Source organism: Acanthamoeba castellanii, assembly GCF_000313135.1.
Source record: "Acanthamoeba castellanii str. Neff unplaced genomic scaffold scf7180000084777, whole genome shotgun sequence".
NCBI classification, from domain to species: domain Eukaryota; phylum Discosea; order Longamoebia; family Acanthamoebidae; genus Acanthamoeba; species Acanthamoeba castellanii.
The window spans coordinates 549,801-567,049 of NW_004457712.1; the positions used below are offsets into that span (position 1 = coordinate 549,801).

The window sequence follows — 17,249 nt, forward strand, 5'->3', positions numbered from 1 at the left end:
TGTGATCCCGCTCGACATCACAGATGCGGGAGTTCCTCATCCCGAGCCTGCAGAAGGCGTTCCTGCCACAGCTGGAGGTGATCTTCACGATCATGCTGGGGCTGGGCGATGAGGAGCTACGTACCGTCAAGAAGGAGGACGTCGAGGAGATCGTGCGGCACTTCGAGGCCATCCTCAAGGAGTACGCCTACACCGAGACCTGGGAGAAGTCGGAGAGGTTCTGCCTGGCATTTGCCCTCAAGTGCTTCCGCTCGACCAACCTCGAAAAGCGGTACGTACCGTTAGTCCATACATGACCGACCCGAAGCTGACACACGCGTTTGCAACGGCCTACGCCTTCCCAGACTGCACGGCCTGTCCTACATCGAGGAGGCCATTTCGATGACGCAGAGAAGGAAGTACCAGCAATGGGACGACGGGATGTCCTACACCGGCTACACCAACCCTACGTACAGAGCGCCTCAGGTGGCCAGGTATGCCGCACAAAACAACATTTGCAGGGCTTGGCACTAGTACTGACCTGAGCAACTACTCACGGTGACCTGCGCGCACTCAAGGTGGATGGACAGCAAGTACCTGCTGGCGTGGATCCAGGAGAACCAAATCATCGAGCGCCTCTTCCAGTCCAAGCTGTCGGACATGCACCCGGAGCTCATCAAGCGGTCCAAGAATCTGCTCAAGTTCATGGCGAGCGAGAAATTCCTGAATCAGGTATGATTATGCTCCGCCGCGTTCGCCCATGCAACAAATAGGTCCTCACAACAGGCCTTTCCCAATCACAGGGGCACCTGGATATGATGTGGAAGGCCACCGCCACACAGCACGCCGAGCCGGCGGTCTACGAAGTGCTGGGCGCCATTTCGAGCAATCTCTCGCCCGAGCACCAGAACTACCTGCTCCAACTGATCCACTCGATCCCGTTTGCCGAGTATTCCCCGCGCACGATCAACCTCATTGCACAGTTCCAAAATACCTACAGCTCTTACCCCTCATCCACCGAAATCAAGGTACGCGCCCCAGGCAAGGCTCCCACCACTAGTGGTGTGGGCATTGGTCTCACACCTGGCATTGCCATTGTCGTGATCGCCAGCTGCGCACCATGAATCTCCTGTGGCAAATTGTGCAAGACGATTCCAAGGTGGAGCAGTCGATCGCGGACGCGGCCTTGAGCCAACTCTGCAAGGTCGTCTCTGCGTACAACCTGCGAATCCACCGCAACATGCTCATCCAGATCTTCTGCGATCACATTCGCAACCGAGTGTCAGTGCACCAGTCCATCGTGCTTCTTCAGAAAGTGCTCCGTACGCAGTCCTTCTCCTTTCGTGTCTGCGCATTCTTCTTTCACATGGCGCTCATCGATCGTGGTTTTTCCTTTGCAGAGGAGCACTATCACGACGACAAAGAGATGAGGACCATAAAGGGCACCGATAACTCGCGCCAGAAGGTGGTCAATGAGCTGAAGTCCGAGGTGGGCCTGGTGGACCTGCTCTTCCGCGAACTGGCCCTCTACAAGCAGGCCTGCGTTCGTCGGAGAGCCGAGATCCTGTCCACCGCCGCCGAAACTGGTAAAGTTTCCGTGACAGTTCTCATCGATGACACAATGGCAACAACCGGGCTAACTTAACGTCTTCTTCTTTAACAGGCGACGAGCGTCTGGCCGACGTCGATTGGAACACCGCGGTGCTGGAGGGACGCTACCCGCACCTGAAGCAGGTGTCGACACGTCTCGACTTCATCCGCTTCGTGTTCGACTATTCGATCGCTCGCCTGACCAAGGACAGGGCCGACATCATGTGGGAGTCCCTCGTACTCAACAGCATGTCCCGCGAGGAAGTGGAAACCACCTTGGGCTGGTTCTACAGGTATGCATTTTACTTTGCCATCTGCACCAAGGCATCGCACTAATCAACGCTCACGAACCCACGTGCAGAATATGCTCGAGCTTCTCGAAGCAGAACTCCAACACCATCACGGGCGTGATGGTTGACAACTTCTTCGAGCACAGGCTGGGCAAGCTGGATGTGGCCTCGCTCTCGGGAATGGGATTCGACTGCTTCCGACGCTACTTCTGCTGCCTCAACTCACAGCACAGGAGCCTTAGGATGGAGGGACCCATCGACGACTTCCTGGTGCTCCAGTTCGACGGACTTCTCGGCCTTGACCAGCTGTGGAATGTGGCGCTGGGTTCGTCGGTGGAGGTGGTGTTCAAGGAATCCATGACCCTCCTCGTGGCTCTCTACCAGAAGGTGCGCATCGGTCACCCATCGTTTCATCGATGCCTACTTGCCGTCCTCACCGTGCCATGGCTCTTCCCTGTGTGCAGGTTGATGACACCAGACAGTTCAACGCTGTGCGCAAGTCGTTCGTGGACCGATGCATGGAGCGCCTGCAGCTGGCCCACCAGCAAATCACCCTGGGTGAGAACGTGCCCAACGCCCAGAACCAAATCGACAGGCTCATCTTCATGCTGAAGGTGCGTGCTCTTATCCCTCCTCTCCACCACCCTTGCTTCTTGCCACTGGTGTATTGATGGGTGGTGTCATTTCGCTTTTCATAGAACTTCCTCCAAGAAAGCAAGTTGAGAGACGAAAAGAAGAAAAAGGAAGGCGGGGCTGCCCCGGCTGCGGTGGGACCCATGCCCAAGCTCGAGCCCGTCGTCGCCGCGCCTCCGCCCAAAAACGTTCCCCAAGTGCGGAAGGTACTTGATCCCCCCCAACTCTCGCTGACACAAGCGCTCTCCTGTAACTAACTCATTTCCTCCTGTGGTGCTGCTACTTGCAGGGCAAGGAGCAAGATGTGGCCTTCTTGCAGGAGATGATTCCCGGACTCTCCACCGTCGCTGCGGTACTTGCGATGGAAAAGAACTACTACAACATGGTGCGGGAGCTCTCTTTCGAAGCTTTGTCGTGCGGTCTTGTGCTTGTGGGGTCCGTTGGGGGCTTCAGCTAATCGTGTCACCACAAACTGCAGGATCTCGCCCTGTCTGCGCTGATGGAGGACAGCACCAAGGACAAGCTCATGGCCGAGGCCGCCAAGTTCGAGACGGAGGCGGCGCAGGCCGAGGAAGTCGAGGCCCAAATGGCGGCGGCCGTCGAGGCGGTGGAGGAAATCCCTCCCAGCAAGTTCCTCTTCGACAATCAGGCCTACTTCGATCTGCTCTTTGAGCTCCTCAACCACGACAACATCGACCGCGACCGCGTGTGGGAAATCTTGATGGAGCTCCCCACCAACCCGATCATCGAACAGACGCTCAAGACCCTGCGGTCGCCCAACTGGGATGAGCTCATCAACTCGCGCTCGCTCTACAAGATGCTCTACTGCCTCCAGATCATCGATCGTCTCATGTCCTATGGCGAGAAGGACACCGTACGACTCTTTGCGCTCTCGCTCGCTCGCTTGCTCGCTCGTCTCTGGTGTTTTGTTTCGCTCACGCTTGGGCCCACGCACGTGTAGGAGGCTCAAACGAAGGAGAAGTACGAGTGGTGCAAGCTCTTCTTCTACTGCGACGGGTTCCACCACATTCTCAACCTGGTCCTGCACGACGACTTCCTCACGAGGAACCAGAGCAGCCGCGCCTTCAAGAGCTGCCTCCAGCTGCTGTTGAAGATCATCCACTTCTTCATCCAAGGCATGTCTTCGACCACCTAACACCACGTACCCTAGTCGTTCATGTTCGTCTTCTGACTCCTATCTTCATGATGACAGGAGGACTGGCCGACCTTGCCATGCTGCCCGCGCCGGTGGCCCAGTCTGATGACGGCAAGGAGAAGAAGGGCAGGCAGGCCCTGTCGCTGAGCACGAACACCGGGCGCGCGCTGATCGAGACCATCGACTTCCCCAACTTCCTGGGCACCATGGTGTCGATCATCCTCGATACGTGCAAGGGCTACCCGCCCCACAACGACGACGTGCAGATCGTGGACTACGCCATGCAGCTGTTGATAAACTCCATCGTCTCCAAGCCGGCCCACCTGAAGGACTTCTACGAGTACGGCCTCGCCGCCAAGGAGCGCGAGATCAAGGGGCGCAAGGACAAGGCTGCTGGTACCGTCACCATCACCCTTCCCGAGGGCGAGCAGGCGGCGGAAATGACGCCCATCGAGGACTTCATCGTCAACGTCACGCTGGCCCACTACGAGCAGAAGGTCCGCAAGGCCGCGTCTGCCAACTTCAACGTCCTCTGCTCCCAGTAGTACGTCGCCTCTAATCGCCCTTAAGCCTTCTTCCTGGCCGTGGCCTGACACCTTGACCTCGTCTGTGGCGTCTGTGTGGTGCACGGGCTGCAGCCCCGACGAGTATGCAGTGGCCGAGGGATTGGTGCCTCCGCAGAGGTTCTTCCTGGATCTCCTGCTGCGCCACATCCCGCCCGAGGGCTCGATCAATTCCACGTGCGACCAGTTCTTCGACCTGCTGAGCCTGCTCATCGAGAGATACTTCAAGGAGCACCCCAACGGTGCCGAGGTGTTCTCCAAGTTTGAGGGCCTCTTCTACTCGACCATCGACCGCATCAAGAACCACCCCGTCCAGGAGGTACATTCACAGTGCCACGGGCACGCACACAATCGTAAGATCATGCTAATCTTGCCTTAATAAACACAACAGGAGACCCGCGACGGTCCTCCCGATCAGCTGCTGATCGGCTTCTTCAACATCGTGAGGACTCTGCTTCGCGAGAATTCCGCCATCAAGAGGAAGGTCGCCGCCAAGGAAGGGTATGTGTAGCTAGCCCTGCCCGGTCTGTTATGTTGGCGAATGGTGGTGACCAATACTGCTATGGCACCTGGTGCGTACGCACATGTGCAGGTTGAACATGATCGACGAGCTGTGGAATCGTTGTCTGTTCCCGCCGCCTCCCACGTTCGCCTCGTCGCGTAACACGCTGAACATCAAGTGGAAGGAGGAGAACAAGTGCAAGACGTCTCAGACCAGAGAAAGGTGCCGCGGCCTTAAATTTATAAATCCTTGTGCTCGTGCGTGCTAGTGCTGACTCTCCCCGTTCCCCCCCCCAGTTGCTTCAAGCTCCTGGCGGAGCTTGCCAGGGACTCGCCCGAGAACGCCCACGAGATCTTGCAGCTCATCGTGCCCAACCACACCAAAGGTAACTGAACTCTCTCTCTCTCTATTCCCTGCGCGTGAACGTCCCTAATGCCCTTCCTCTTCTGCTTATGGCGACGCAGAGCTCGATTTGACCACCTGGGAACGGCCGTCGGGCAAGAACTTCTCGGGCTTTGTGGGCTTGCGCAACCCCGGTTGCATTTGCTACATGAACTCCCTCCTCCAGCAGATCTACATGACACCCACGCTTCGCTATGGCCTGCTCTCCTCCAAGATCACCGGTACGCTCGGCCCGGGCTGATGAGAGTGCTCGGCGTGAAAGAATAGTCCTACTCACCTTCTCGCGTGATTGTTGGCACCCAACGCTGCAGTGTCTGAGGCGGCCGAGAACGTGCTGATGCAGCTGAAGAACATGTTCTGCCACCTGCAGCACAGCGAGAGGCAGTTCTACGATCCGACTGAGACCTTCTGCAAGGCCTTCAAGGACAGGGGCGGCAACCCGATCGACCTGCACATGCAGCAGGACGCGGAGGAGTTCCTGCGCCTTCTTTGCGAGAGGCTCGAGGAGCAGCTCAAGGGCACAGAATACGTACGTCAGTGCCACCCATGGGTACTGAGCAGCACCCTAACATTCTCTCGGTCTGCAGGAGAAACTGCTCAACAACTTCACTGGAGCCGAGTCGCAGATTCTTCAGTGCCCCAACAACCCCTCCCATTTCTCGGAGAGAGAGGATCCCATCTCCGTCATCTCCATTGAGATCAAGGTACTGTTCCATTCCCCTCATGTTCTCTCTCTCTCTCTCTCTCTCTCTTGCCCTCTGTATGTATGCCAGCAGCTGACGCTGGCCGCGCACGGCGCACAAATGCGCAACAGGGCAAGGCGAACCTGCAGGAGGCTCTGTCGTACTACGTGCAGGGCGAGCAGGTCGAGTGGAAGTGCGAGCAGTGCGGCAAGGTGGTGGAGGCTGCCCTCAAGAGGCTCTCGCTCAAGAAGCTGCCCAACACGCTCATCATCCACTTGAAGCGGTTCGACTTCGACTACGCGACCATGCTCCGAGCCAAGCTGTCGAACCTGTTCGAGTTCCCCATGGACTTGGACATGGAGCCCTACACGACCGAAGGCATTGCCAAGGCCGAGGCCCGCAAGAAGCGGGAGGAGGACAGGAGCGGCGGCGAACAGGCCGAGACCCAAGAAGGTACCTTTCGTCATCCCAGATCAGTGGTGTGGCTGACACGGCAAGTGTGATGGCTGACGATCTTGACACGTGTCGCAGAATTCAATCCGAGCAACTCGTTCAACGACTCTTTGGAGTTCTCGCGTTCCCATGACTACTACCAGTACGAGCTCGTGGGCGTGCTCGTTCACTCAGGTACTGGACGACCACCACGATAGTCCATGGCGATACCGTTGATGTTGACCATGGCGTGCGTTGATGTTTGGACTATCAGGCACGGCGGAGGCCGGTCACTACTATTCGTACATCAAGGAGAGGACTTCGGGCAGCGGCAAGTGGTATCTGTTCGACGACAAGCACGTCGCCCCGTGGGACCTCAAGGACCTGAGAGATGAGTGCTTCGGCGGTGAGCAGGTGTCGACTTCGTACAACAGCTCCTACTTCACCTCCAAGCAGCCCAAGCTCAAGAACGCCTACATGCTCTTCTACCAGCGAAAGCACCCCGAGCCTGGTCCGCCCCCATCCCGCGGCCCTCAACATGCGCGCCAACGCTCCACATTTTCGCTGACCCACAAACCTCGCCCACACAACTCAACAGAGGAGTTCCCGATTCCTGACGAGCTGAAGGTCCACTACAAGGACGAGGCGAGCGCCAAGATCTTTGAGCTCGGTCCCAACAGCGCCGGCAACAAGGGCGATCATGGTCAGCATTCCGAGGAGGGCAAGGGCAAGGAGAAGGCCGTCATTGTCGAGGAGGCCGCGCACGCCTCGAAGGATGCCGGAGAGGACAGCACTCCCGGCGGCGCACAGTTCCTCTCCCCGACGACCGTGTCGCGCCCCGTGTCCAAGTCCCCGTCGATCTACTCGCTGGCATCGGCGTCGACGCTCACGCCCTCGCCTTCGCTTTACTCGATCTCGTCGGCCACCGGTTCCGGCTCGGACTCGTCGCTCTCGCTCAAGCGCTCGCCCTCCCTGTGCTTCGACCTCTCGCGCTTCGGTGAGAAGGACCTCGACTCCCTCTTCGCCCAGATCATCCCCGACGAGGTCCTCCAGAGCGTGTGGGAGGAGAACCACAAGGTCGTCAGGTAAGCTGCAGTCCCCAACCCAACATACACAACACACACGAATGTTTTCATGCCCACTGACCACTGCCCGCGCGTGCTATCGTTTAATGCACCCCAACAGGGACAGGCAGCAGTTCGACAGGGAGTACCTCGAGTTTGTTCGCGACATTCTCTCCCTCATCACCCTGCCGCCGGTGCACGGTACGTCTTATCACACAGAATTCTCTGCATTCCTGCCATTTGATTACTCAAAGATTCGTTACCCCCCACACGCACAGAATTCAAGGAGCCCTCGGACGACGATCCTTCGTTCCTCGTGATCAAGATGGCCACCTTCTTCGCATTGGACACGCTCGTGCGCGCACGCGAGGAGAAGCTCTACGTGTCCTTCATGAAGATCCTCAAGAACCTCTACACCCAGCATGTACCCGTACGTGCCTCCTCCTACACTTGGGTACACTTAGCATGTTATCTGATACCACCAACCCTCGGTGGCCGTGACATGTCGTGTTTGCACAGGCATCCCGTTGGTTGCTGGTGAGCCTGATGGACCAGCACAAGAAGTGGTACCGCTACCACATGCTCGACTGCCAGGACCAGTACGTGCGCGAGGGCTTTGCCGAGCTGCTGGCCGCCCTCCTCAAGACCGTGGCCGTCCACGAGTACGATATCATGGCCAAGGAGAGGTGCGGTTCTCCCCCGCACGCACATCACACACACACACACACACACACACCACAATCGACCGGACGGGACTGAGTCGCTGGTTCTCTTTCTCTTGGGCTGCGGAGCGTAGGCAGGAGAGAATGGCGCAGATCGAGGTGTCTGGTTTCCCCGCCCCCGAGGCCGAGCCCCAGTACACCTACATCTCGCAAACGCTCAACGTCCGGTTCATGGAGTACCACATCGCCCTGGTACGCACCCCACCGTCAACACACAACACACAGCAGCCGGCCCTCTAATCGTATGTGCTCTCTCGTGTTCGTATAGTCCGAGGCGACGCGCCCCGCGTGGCGACGCTTCCACCAGTACTGGGCGCTCATCAGGGATTACGGTTCTGCCGGGCACGAGGAGGTACGGCGCCATACCTCACCTTTTTCGAGCTGTGCTCCTCTCGAGGGCCACGTTGCTGATGCACAGGCCCCTCCCTCCCGACACCACAGCGCATGTACTTGGTGGGTCGAGGCATGATCGGCATCCTCGTCGACTACTACATGGGCGAGTTCTCGCCGTACAGGAAGGGGCAGTCCAGGGTCAAGATCGGCGACAAGGCCGTCTCCTCCGATCTCACCACCTTCATGGCACGTCGCGCCGCTGACCAACCACGCCTCAATGCCTTGTTTTCCGTCTGACCGGGTTGTTTTGGTTCTCCAACGTTGGCTTAACAGGAGGCTCTGGCGACATGCGTGCGTGGTATGGCCACGGAGGGCTACCGGGCGTCGAACCGCAAGCCCGAAACCTGCTTCGCCGAGGACGACGAACTCGCCCTGGCGACCCCTCGCTGCCTTGCGCTCCTCTACAACAGGGTATGCTACGCACGCACACGCCACACCACACAATTTCTCGGCTCTGGCGCCATGGCAGCTGACATGGCGCGTGCGCTGGTGTTGTGTAGGAGTTCTATGTGAGCTTGCTGAAGCAGGGCTACAACGTCAACACCAACCTGATCATCAACGCGCACATCTCGTGGGAAGACGAGGACCGCTCCTACTGGATCATGGACATCATCGCGACCCACATCTCGCGCGTCGGCCCCGACCAGACCGACCATTTCATGCGCGTGCTCTATGGCATGATCTCCATCAGGGACTCCCTGCAGCAGTGGCGGATCCGAATGCTCCTCGGCACCAAGGGTACCGGCCCGCTCTCCAACTTGTGTCTGTGTCGCTCGATGTGGGCGACAGCTTATACGGGGTTGGTGGCGGTGGCAGCTGGCGGCCTGTTGGACGCTGGCAACAAGCGGAACGGTCTGTTCATGATCGCGGTCGCCCAACTCCTGGTCAACACCATTCACACCATCCCCCTCGCCGCTACCTTCTTGTACAGAACCAGAGGTACCGCCCTTCCAACGTTCAACACTTTCGCTCCCACGGGCTAATCCGTGGCTTCCACGCCGCGGCACAGATCAGTGGAGGTGGCTGGAGCACTTTTTGTCGGAGCCCGCAGGCAGCACCACCACCGACTGGGGCCAGTACGAAGCCCTCAAGCCGCAAAAGGTACCACACCTGCCACACCAGCTTGCTGTTGTTACCTGTGAAATCGGAGTCAAATGTGGTGTTGCGTGTTAATGGTGCTACGAAGATGAAGTTGACGTCGACTCCTTATTGAAATTCGTGCGTCCTGCAGGAGATGGCCGAGCTCGGGGCCAGGTTGGGCCTTTTCCTCGCGGGCGAGGATCCCGAGGCCGCCCTGTGCGAGTGGGACGAGGCGCTGGACGACATCCCAAGGAAGGACTGCTTCGTTGGCGAATAAGGGACGCGTCCGCACCACGCCAGAACCCTCTCGGCCTTGACCGACCCGGTCGACTGCCCATCGTTTTTGTGGTCCGACAACTACAACACGTGGTCCTCCATTAATGTCAAGTCTCTTACCATAACCTGGAGTGGTTGTTTGCTCAGCGACATCTCCTCCACGCCCAGTCCACGACCTTCTTCGTCTTGCCTTTTGTTGGCTCTTTTGTCCGTTGGTTAGTTGCATATTTTGCCCATTTAATGAACCAATGACAGGGTTGACAGGGTCCGGCCGTATGGGGTCCCGTTAGCAACCGCGGTCTCTTCACTCCGTTATCGTCGTACAACGGCGCACTTCTTCCGCACCACATCATATCCTGACCGGCCCATTCACTTCACAGCCACACTCGGCGACACCGACAGCGTCGAAGATCAACAGAAAGAAAGCGAAGGAGGAGGAAGCAAGCCTAGATTGTGTTGTTGCCATGAGTGCCACCGTTGGTAAGCGGCCCTACATGGCGCCGGCACTGCTGTCGTCCGCTTTCCTTCTTCTTCTGATCTTCGCGGCACTCTCCGGTACCACCTCTCTTTCTTCGTTCTTTGGGGCCTTTCTTCGTCTTCGGAGCTAAAAGCTAAACTAGTGCTCTTTGTGCATCTTCCTGTATCCTCTTCAACTCTTGTGTCCTTCATCATGTGCTCTGGCTCCCGCTTTGCTTTTCGCTGATGTCTATCTATGTCATCTCACCTCACCTCGTTGTGCTTGCGGTGACCCTCCATGGTGCGGTCATCATATGGAACAACACAGCAGAGGCCCAGTTCAGCGTGAAACTGGTCGGGTCGGGTGGCGCCGCCACGGCCGACCTGTACAACTCCTACGGCGCCTACTACGGCTACTCGAAGGACAACGTGGCCCTCGCCTACACCGCCAGCATCGACCAGGCACTGCTCCGGTACCAGCAGAACCTGGTCGACTTTGTCGGCGTCGACACCGCGCTCGACCCGGACCAGTTCAACGGCGTCCAGGGCCTCGTGCAGCTGCCCATCGTGGGCCTGCCGCTCGTCATCGGCTACAACCTCCCACCCTCCTCCCCACCGACTCTCTCGTACGCCACCACCTTCCTCTTTCCCACGTGCGGCTAACTTGCTTCGATTTTTTTCTAATGAACCGCAACCACCGCTTCTTTGTTGATCTGGAATGATGATCAACTGGCGAAACTTTTTCCGCTTTTCTTTTCATAACAAAAACCAAAAAACACAACATGTTTGCAGGTGTTGTCGGGGAGTGTGTTGGCCAAGGTGTGGCGCGGCGAGATCACCCGGTGGAATGACACGGCCATCCTCGAACTGAACCCCAACATCACCGCGCGGCTGCCCGACGCGGACATCCTCACCAGCTACCGCACGGGCGGCGACGTGAGCGTGAGCACCGTGTTCAAGCGCGCCCTCAACATCTTCACCAACGGCGCCTTCCCTCGCAACGGCTCCCTGGGCTCGCTCCCGCCCGTGGCCGCCGGCACCTCGTTCGGCTTCCCGACCGATGCCGATTGCATCAACTACGTCAAGGTTTGAGCAACACTCTTGCCCCCGTGCGTGTGTCTCATTCACATCTAACGTCAATGCGTGTGTCGTGCGGGTTTGGAACGCACACAGACGCAGAACAACTCGTTGACGTACATGACGTCGTTCAAGGCGAATGACGCCAGCATCACCGTGGCGCGCATGGTCAACGCCGCCGGCAACGTCGTGTCGCCCACGCAGGCCGCAGTGCAGGCCGCCATGGCCGCCTTCCGCCCCGCCATCGACACCGGTACGTTGCTGGCGGCGGAGCTGCTGAGCTGTTGGCCCAAGCGAGTGCTCATGTGAGTGTGTGGGCGGTGCCCCCAGGCGACCTGACGGTGGACATCCTGAACGCCAACGGCTCGGCCTCATGGCCGCTGAGCTTCATCACCTTCGCCCTCATCCCCGAGAACATCACCACGCCCGACTGCTCCAACGTGCAAGAGCTCCTCCTCTTCCTGTCCTGGTACGCTCCACCACTCGCCAGCCGATGACCCTCAACCGAGTTGCTGACGTCAGCATCGCCACCATCACCACCATCACAGGACGCAGCTGAACGCCAAGGCGACGGCGGTGGCGAGCTCGCTGGGCTACACGTCGCTGATCAACGCCTACCGCCGGCGGCTGATCGACGCGATGGGCACGATCTACTGCAACGGGCAGAAGGCCTTCAAGACGGCCGTGCTCCTGGGCATGGGCGCGCCCTACACCATCTACTACAACTGGGTGGCCAACTACCCGAGCACGGCCTTCAAGGTCCAGTACACGGCCGTCGTGTCCCAGACCGCGTTCAACGAGATGGCCGCCGGTACCGCCGCCCACCGCACACGCACCCACACACGCGTATACTGACAGTGGTGTGTGCTGATTGGCTCAGGTGACATCGACTTTGCTGCGCTCGCGACGGCGCTCACGCCCGCGCAGAAGGCGCTCGTGCCCGATGGCGAAGGCGTGCCGACCATCGGCTACGGCATCCTCCCCGTGTACAATGTGCGTTGTCAGTTCCTCCCTTGGGTCCCTCTGTCCCTCGGTAGCGGCCGCTCACCAGCCGCGGCCCACACGCACACACAGATCTCGGAGCTGGTGGACAAGGACCCGCTCATCCTGGACTGGCAGGCCATCTCCGACATTCTTCTCAACAAAATCACGGTACTTCCCACGTGCCTACCAGCTGTTGTGCCCAGCTTTAACTGGTCTTACTTCTTCTCTCTTCGCGCAAGCAATCAAATTAATTATAATTTGCCTTATTAAGATTAATAACCTAAATTAATTTTAGTTGCTTTTTTCCACTTTTTTCGAACTCCTCGAGTATTCTGACCACCGCGCGGGCAAACACAGACCTGGGACCACGCGTACCTCAAACAGCTGAATCCGCACCTCGCCAACGACCTGCCGCAGAAGCCGATCACGATCGTCTACCAGACCGACGCGTCGTCGCCCGTGACCGCGCTCTTCACCGACATCCTCAGCCGCCGGGTGCCCGAGTGGCAGCAGACCATGGGCAACTCGACCACCTACCTGGGCTGGTTCCCGGCCATGGACTCGGGCCGGGCCAAGGGCGGCTCGCTCAGCGGCAACGCCATGTTCAACCTCCTCGTGAACGAGCCCTACTCGTTCGGCTTCTACCACAACCTCGACGTGGTGACGTCGCGCACGCTCAAGGCCGCCAAGCTGTACAACGACGCCGGCAGCGTGGTGGCGTGCGATCCGACCACCATCAACGCCGCGATGCAGGACGTCAAGGACAACATCACGCCCGCCATCGCACTCAGTACGTACATGGCACACTGCACGACACGACACGACACACGCGGATGGGTGCTGACGTCACACCGAACACAGCGCCGGGAGTGAACAGCTGGCCGATGGTGCTGGTCAACTTTGTCACATTCCACACGCGCGAATTCCAGGACTGTACCAAGGCCACGGGCCTGCTCGACTACCTCTACTGGACCCAGACCAACGCCGAAGCCGGCGCCATGGCCACCGCGTACGTCTTTCATCTCTCCTCCGCACCACCGACCAATCCTACCGTCTACTAACCGCACACGCACCGCCGCACACGCACACGCACTCGCACCGCCGCACACGCATCGATAGGGCTGGCGTGGTGGTGGGCGCAACGATCCCGTCAGTGAAGCGCCGACTGCTCACGGTATTGGATGAGACCACGTGCAAGGGCGTGGCGGCGAGCTCGCTCCACGGCTGCATCATCGACGGCACCCTCTGCTCCGACCACGGCACCTGCAATGCGGGCTCCTGCGCGTGCGAGTCCGGCTGGCAGGGCACCTACTGCAACGAGCTCGGCCGCAGCGCCGAAGAGATCGCGCTCATCGCCACCCTGGCCGTCGTGGTCCCCATCGTCGCGCTGGCCTTCCTGGTGCTCGTGTGCGCGCTCGTGGCGCTGTTCGTGTACGCGCGCCGCAATCGACGCGGCAAGGACGACTGGGAGATCGACGCCGACGAGCTCGAGATGGGCGCCCACCTGGGCACGGGCGGGTTCGGCGAGGTGCACCGGGCCATGTGGAAGGGCACCGAGGTGGCGGTCAAGATGATGACCTCGGCCAACGTGACGCGCGACATGGAGCGCAACTTCAAGGACGAGGTGCGCGTCATGACCGCGCTGCGGCACCCCAACGTGGTCCTCTTCATGGCCGCCTCCACCAAGCCGCCCAAGATGTGCATCGTCATGGAGTTCATGGCCCTCGGCTCCCTCTTCGACGTACGTCGCCGCCTCTTCTGTTCTATTTTATTACTTTTATATCAGAATGTTATGTAAATATGACTGTTGCTCACACGCGATTGGTTGTCAACCAAACAACCGACAACCAATAGCTGCTGCAAAACGAGCTGGTGGTGCAGATCCCGTACATGCTGAAGGTGAAGATGGCCTACCAGGCGGCCAAGGGCATGCACTTCCTCCACTCGTCGGGCATCGTGCACCGCGACCTCAAGTCGCTCAACCTGCTGCTCGACAACAAGTGGAACGTCAAGGTGTCCGACTTTGGCCTCACCAAGTTCAAGGAGGACATCAAGAGCACCGCCAAGGGCGGCGGCGCCATGGCGGGCAGCGTGCACTGGACCGCACCCGAGGTGCTCAACGAGACACCCGGCGCCGACCTGGTCCTCGCCGACGTCTACTCTTTCGGTCCGCCCTGCCTCCACACACACACGACACACCGCACACCCGACACGACAAGACACGACACGACACGACACGACACGACACGACACGACACGACACGACACGACACGACACACGGCACGTGACACCACACGACACACGGCACGCAACACACGGCGGCAGGTGGGCTGATGGATGTGGACGCAGGCATCATCCTGTGGGAGCTGCTGACGAGGCAGCAGCCCTACGCGGGGCTGAGCCCGGCGGCGGTGGCGGTGGCGGTGATCCGGGACAACCTGCGGCCGACGATTCCCGACGAGCACGGCGCGCCGGCCGAGTTCGAGGCCCTCATGACCAGCTGCTGGAACGTGGACCCCGTCATCCGGCCCGCCTTCCTCGAGATCATGACCCGCCTCAGCACCGGTACCCCCGCCCCCCCCCTCCACACCCAACCCGCTCAGTTGCAGGAGGCTCATCGATGGCTGCTACATGGGGACAGAGATGGGCGCACAGGGGTCGTCGTTCAAGACCGGATCGTCGTCGACCGGGTCGTCCATTCACGGCATGACTTCGTCGTGGACCGCCTCGGCCGGCACCAGCAGCTCCGGCGGCGGCAACTCCAGCTCCTCGGGTACTCCCTCCAATCACACGTGGACCGAGGGGTTGGCCGATTGCTGAACGACCACCACTCGGGTTGTGCACAAACAATCACAGGCGGCGACTCGGACGGGTCGATGGGCGCAGCAGGCGCGGTTGGCGCGGGCGCGCGGGCGCCAGAGGGCGAGGTGGCGATCGTGTTCTCGGACATCACGCGCGCGGCCTCGCTGTGGGACAGCAACGCGATGGCCATGCGCGACGCGACGCTGCTGCACAACGAGACGCTGCGCGCGGTGCTCAAGAAGCACGGCGGGTACGAGGTGGTGTTCCTGCGCGACCGCAACAGCGGCGAGGGCTCCTTCTGCATGGCCTTTCAGGAGGCGAGCGCGGCGCTCGAGTGGTGCATGGAGGTGCAGCAGGAGCTGCTCAAGGTCGACTGGCCCGCCGAGCTCGTGGCCCACCCTGGCGCCGCCGAGGAGTGGGGCGACAACGACGATCGGTGCGTGCCGTGTCGTTTCGTGTCGTGTCGCGCGTGTGCGATTGTTTGTGTGCGGCGATGGTAGGGCTGACGTGGAGTGGGTTGTGTGGGCGCGTGCAGGGTGCTGTTCAAGGGACTGCGGGTGCGGATGGGCGTGCACTGGGGCAAGCCGCGTGTGGTCAAGGACCCGATGACGCGGCGCGTGGAGTACATAGGACCAGTGGTCAATGCCGCCGCCCGCATCACCGCCCTCACCCACGGCGGTACCGATCCAGTCCCTCTACTCTTTTTTTCCATTCTCTAACCACGATGACACGACACGACACACAACACTCACGGCACGCTCAGGCCAAGTGCTGCTGTCGCACGCGGTGTTCAACAAACTGAAGGGCACGGCGGTCGGGGAGGAGAGCAAGCGCATCCAGTGCCTGGGTCGGTTCGAGATGCCGGATTCGCCGTCGGGGTCGAAGCTGTTCGAGCTCAAGGTGCGCGGCCTCGAGGCCCGCTTCTTCGGCGGCGTCTCGCCCGCCCCAGGCGACGGCGACCACTCCTCGTCCAACACCGGCTCGTCGGGCCGAACCGACGGAGGCAACCACACCTCCGGCGGCGACAGCGGAGGGGGCGGCCATGACGGCCGAGAGCTGCAGACGGCGGTGGGCGAGGGCATGATGTTCAAGGAGGACAACTTCCTCACTTCGGCCAACCTGTGCCGGTGGGTGATCGACTTCAGCGAGGTGCAGCTCGGGCGGCAGGTGGGCCTCGGGTCGTACGGCGTGGTGTACCGGGGCAAGTGGAAGGGCGTCGACGTGGCGGTGAAGCGGTTCATCAAGCAGAAGCTGGACGAGCGGCGCATGCTCGAGTTCCGCGCCGAGATGGCCTTCCTGTCGAGCTCCACCACCCCAACATCGTGCTCTTCATCGGCGCGTGCGTGAAGCGGCCCAACCTGTGCATCGTGACCGAGTTCGTCAAGCAGGGCAGCCTGCAGGACATCCTGTCGGAGGGCGCCATCAAGCTCACCTTCGGCCAGAAGCTGCGCATGCTGCGATCGGCGGCGCTGGGCATCAACTACCTCCACTCGCTCCACCCGGTGATCGTGCACCGCGACCTCAAGCCATCGAACCTGCTCGTGGACGAGAACTGGAACGTCAAGGTGGCCGACTTCGGGTTCGCGCGCATCAAGGAGGAGAACGCCACGATGACGCGGTGCGGCACGCCGTGCTGGACGGCGCCGGAGGTGATCCGCGGGGAGAAGTACTCGGAGACGGCCGACGTGTACTCGTTCGGCGTCGTCATGTGGCAGGTGCTCACGCGCAAGCAGCCCTTTGCCGGGCGCAACTTCATGGGCGTGTCGCTCGACGTGCTCGAGGGCCGACGGCCGCAGGTGCCCGGCGAGTGCCCGCAGGCCTTCAAGAAGGTGATGAAGAAGTGCTGGCACGGCGATGCCCACCGCCGCCCGTCCATGGAGAGCGTCGTCGCCTTCTTCGACTCGGCCCTCGGCGAAGAGGACGGCGCCGCCCCCACCGACATGGACCCCTGATCGTGATGCTCAACACCTGTTTGTTGTTGTACATATCAATTCCCAATATATCAATGCAACCAATAACATGTGCTCCACACCAAGCGCGGGCCAATCAAGCCCGAACAAGAGAGACCACACTTGCATGTACAATAAAACTATTTTATTGCCTGGTGGGTGGTGGTAGGGTTACAGGGCCACAAGACCGGCGTGGTGGTTGGATCAAAAAACGA

At 60.1% G+C, this 17,249-nt stretch overlaps 3 protein-coding genes across 3 annotated transcripts; all 3 read left to right on the forward strand.

Annotated features, from left to right (window-relative positions):
- Positions 1-23: 23 nt before the first annotated feature.
- On the forward strand, positions 24-3,648 carry ACA1_290210 (uncharacterized protein; the record flags this gene model as incomplete). Its single annotated transcript, XM_004367955.1, has 13 exons — positions 24-271; positions 345-473; positions 558-711; positions 783-1,007; positions 1,091-1,301; positions 1,380-1,565; positions 1,643-1,862; positions 1,931-2,246; positions 2,324-2,473; positions 2,558-2,698; positions 2,782-2,877; positions 2,971-3,366; positions 3,454-3,648. 13 exons carry the CDS (start codon positions 24-26, stop codon positions 3,646-3,648), a joined length of 2,667 nt encoding a protein of 888 aa, XP_004368012.1.
- A 50-nt stretch (positions 3,649-3,698) lies between these two features.
- Positions 3,699-9,766, forward strand: ACA1_290220 (ubiquitin carboxyl-terminal hydrolase; the record flags this gene model as incomplete). Its single annotated transcript, XM_004367956.1, is given in 24 exon segments — positions 3,699-4,192; positions 4,287-4,317; positions 4,330-4,530; positions 4,603-4,712; positions 4,804-4,935; positions 5,040-5,098; positions 5,178-5,336; positions 5,427-5,644; positions 5,703-5,819; positions 5,930-6,251; positions 6,330-6,425; positions 6,505-6,741; positions 6,829-7,315; positions 7,416-7,495; positions 7,573-7,718; positions 7,814-7,980; positions 8,091-8,208; positions 8,285-8,368; positions 8,458-8,568; positions 8,683-8,820; positions 8,910-9,147; positions 9,199-9,348; positions 9,419-9,510; positions 9,641-9,766. 24 exon segments carry the CDS (start codon positions 3,699-3,701, stop codon positions 9,764-9,766), a joined length of 4,113 nt encoding a protein of 1,370 aa, XP_004368013.1.
- Positions 9,767-10,259: 493 nt separating this feature from the next.
- Positions 10,260-17,037, forward strand: ACA1_290230 (phosphate ABC transporter, phosphatebinding protein PstS, putative; the record flags this gene model as incomplete). The annotated part of the gene is made up of 18 exons (XM_004367957.1): positions 10,260-10,320; positions 10,550-10,847; positions 11,028-11,307; positions 11,395-11,551; positions 11,629-11,767; positions 11,847-12,109; positions 12,179-12,291; positions 12,373-12,450; positions 12,640-13,072; positions 13,144-13,291; positions 13,402-14,023; positions 14,164-14,449; positions 14,633-14,848; positions 14,925-15,056; positions 15,140-15,521; positions 15,621-15,763; positions 15,849-16,407; positions 16,479-17,037. 18 exons carry the CDS (start codon positions 10,260-10,262, stop codon positions 17,035-17,037), a joined length of 4,869 nt encoding a protein of 1,622 aa, XP_004368014.1.
- Between the last annotated feature and the right edge of the window lie 212 nt (positions 17,038-17,249).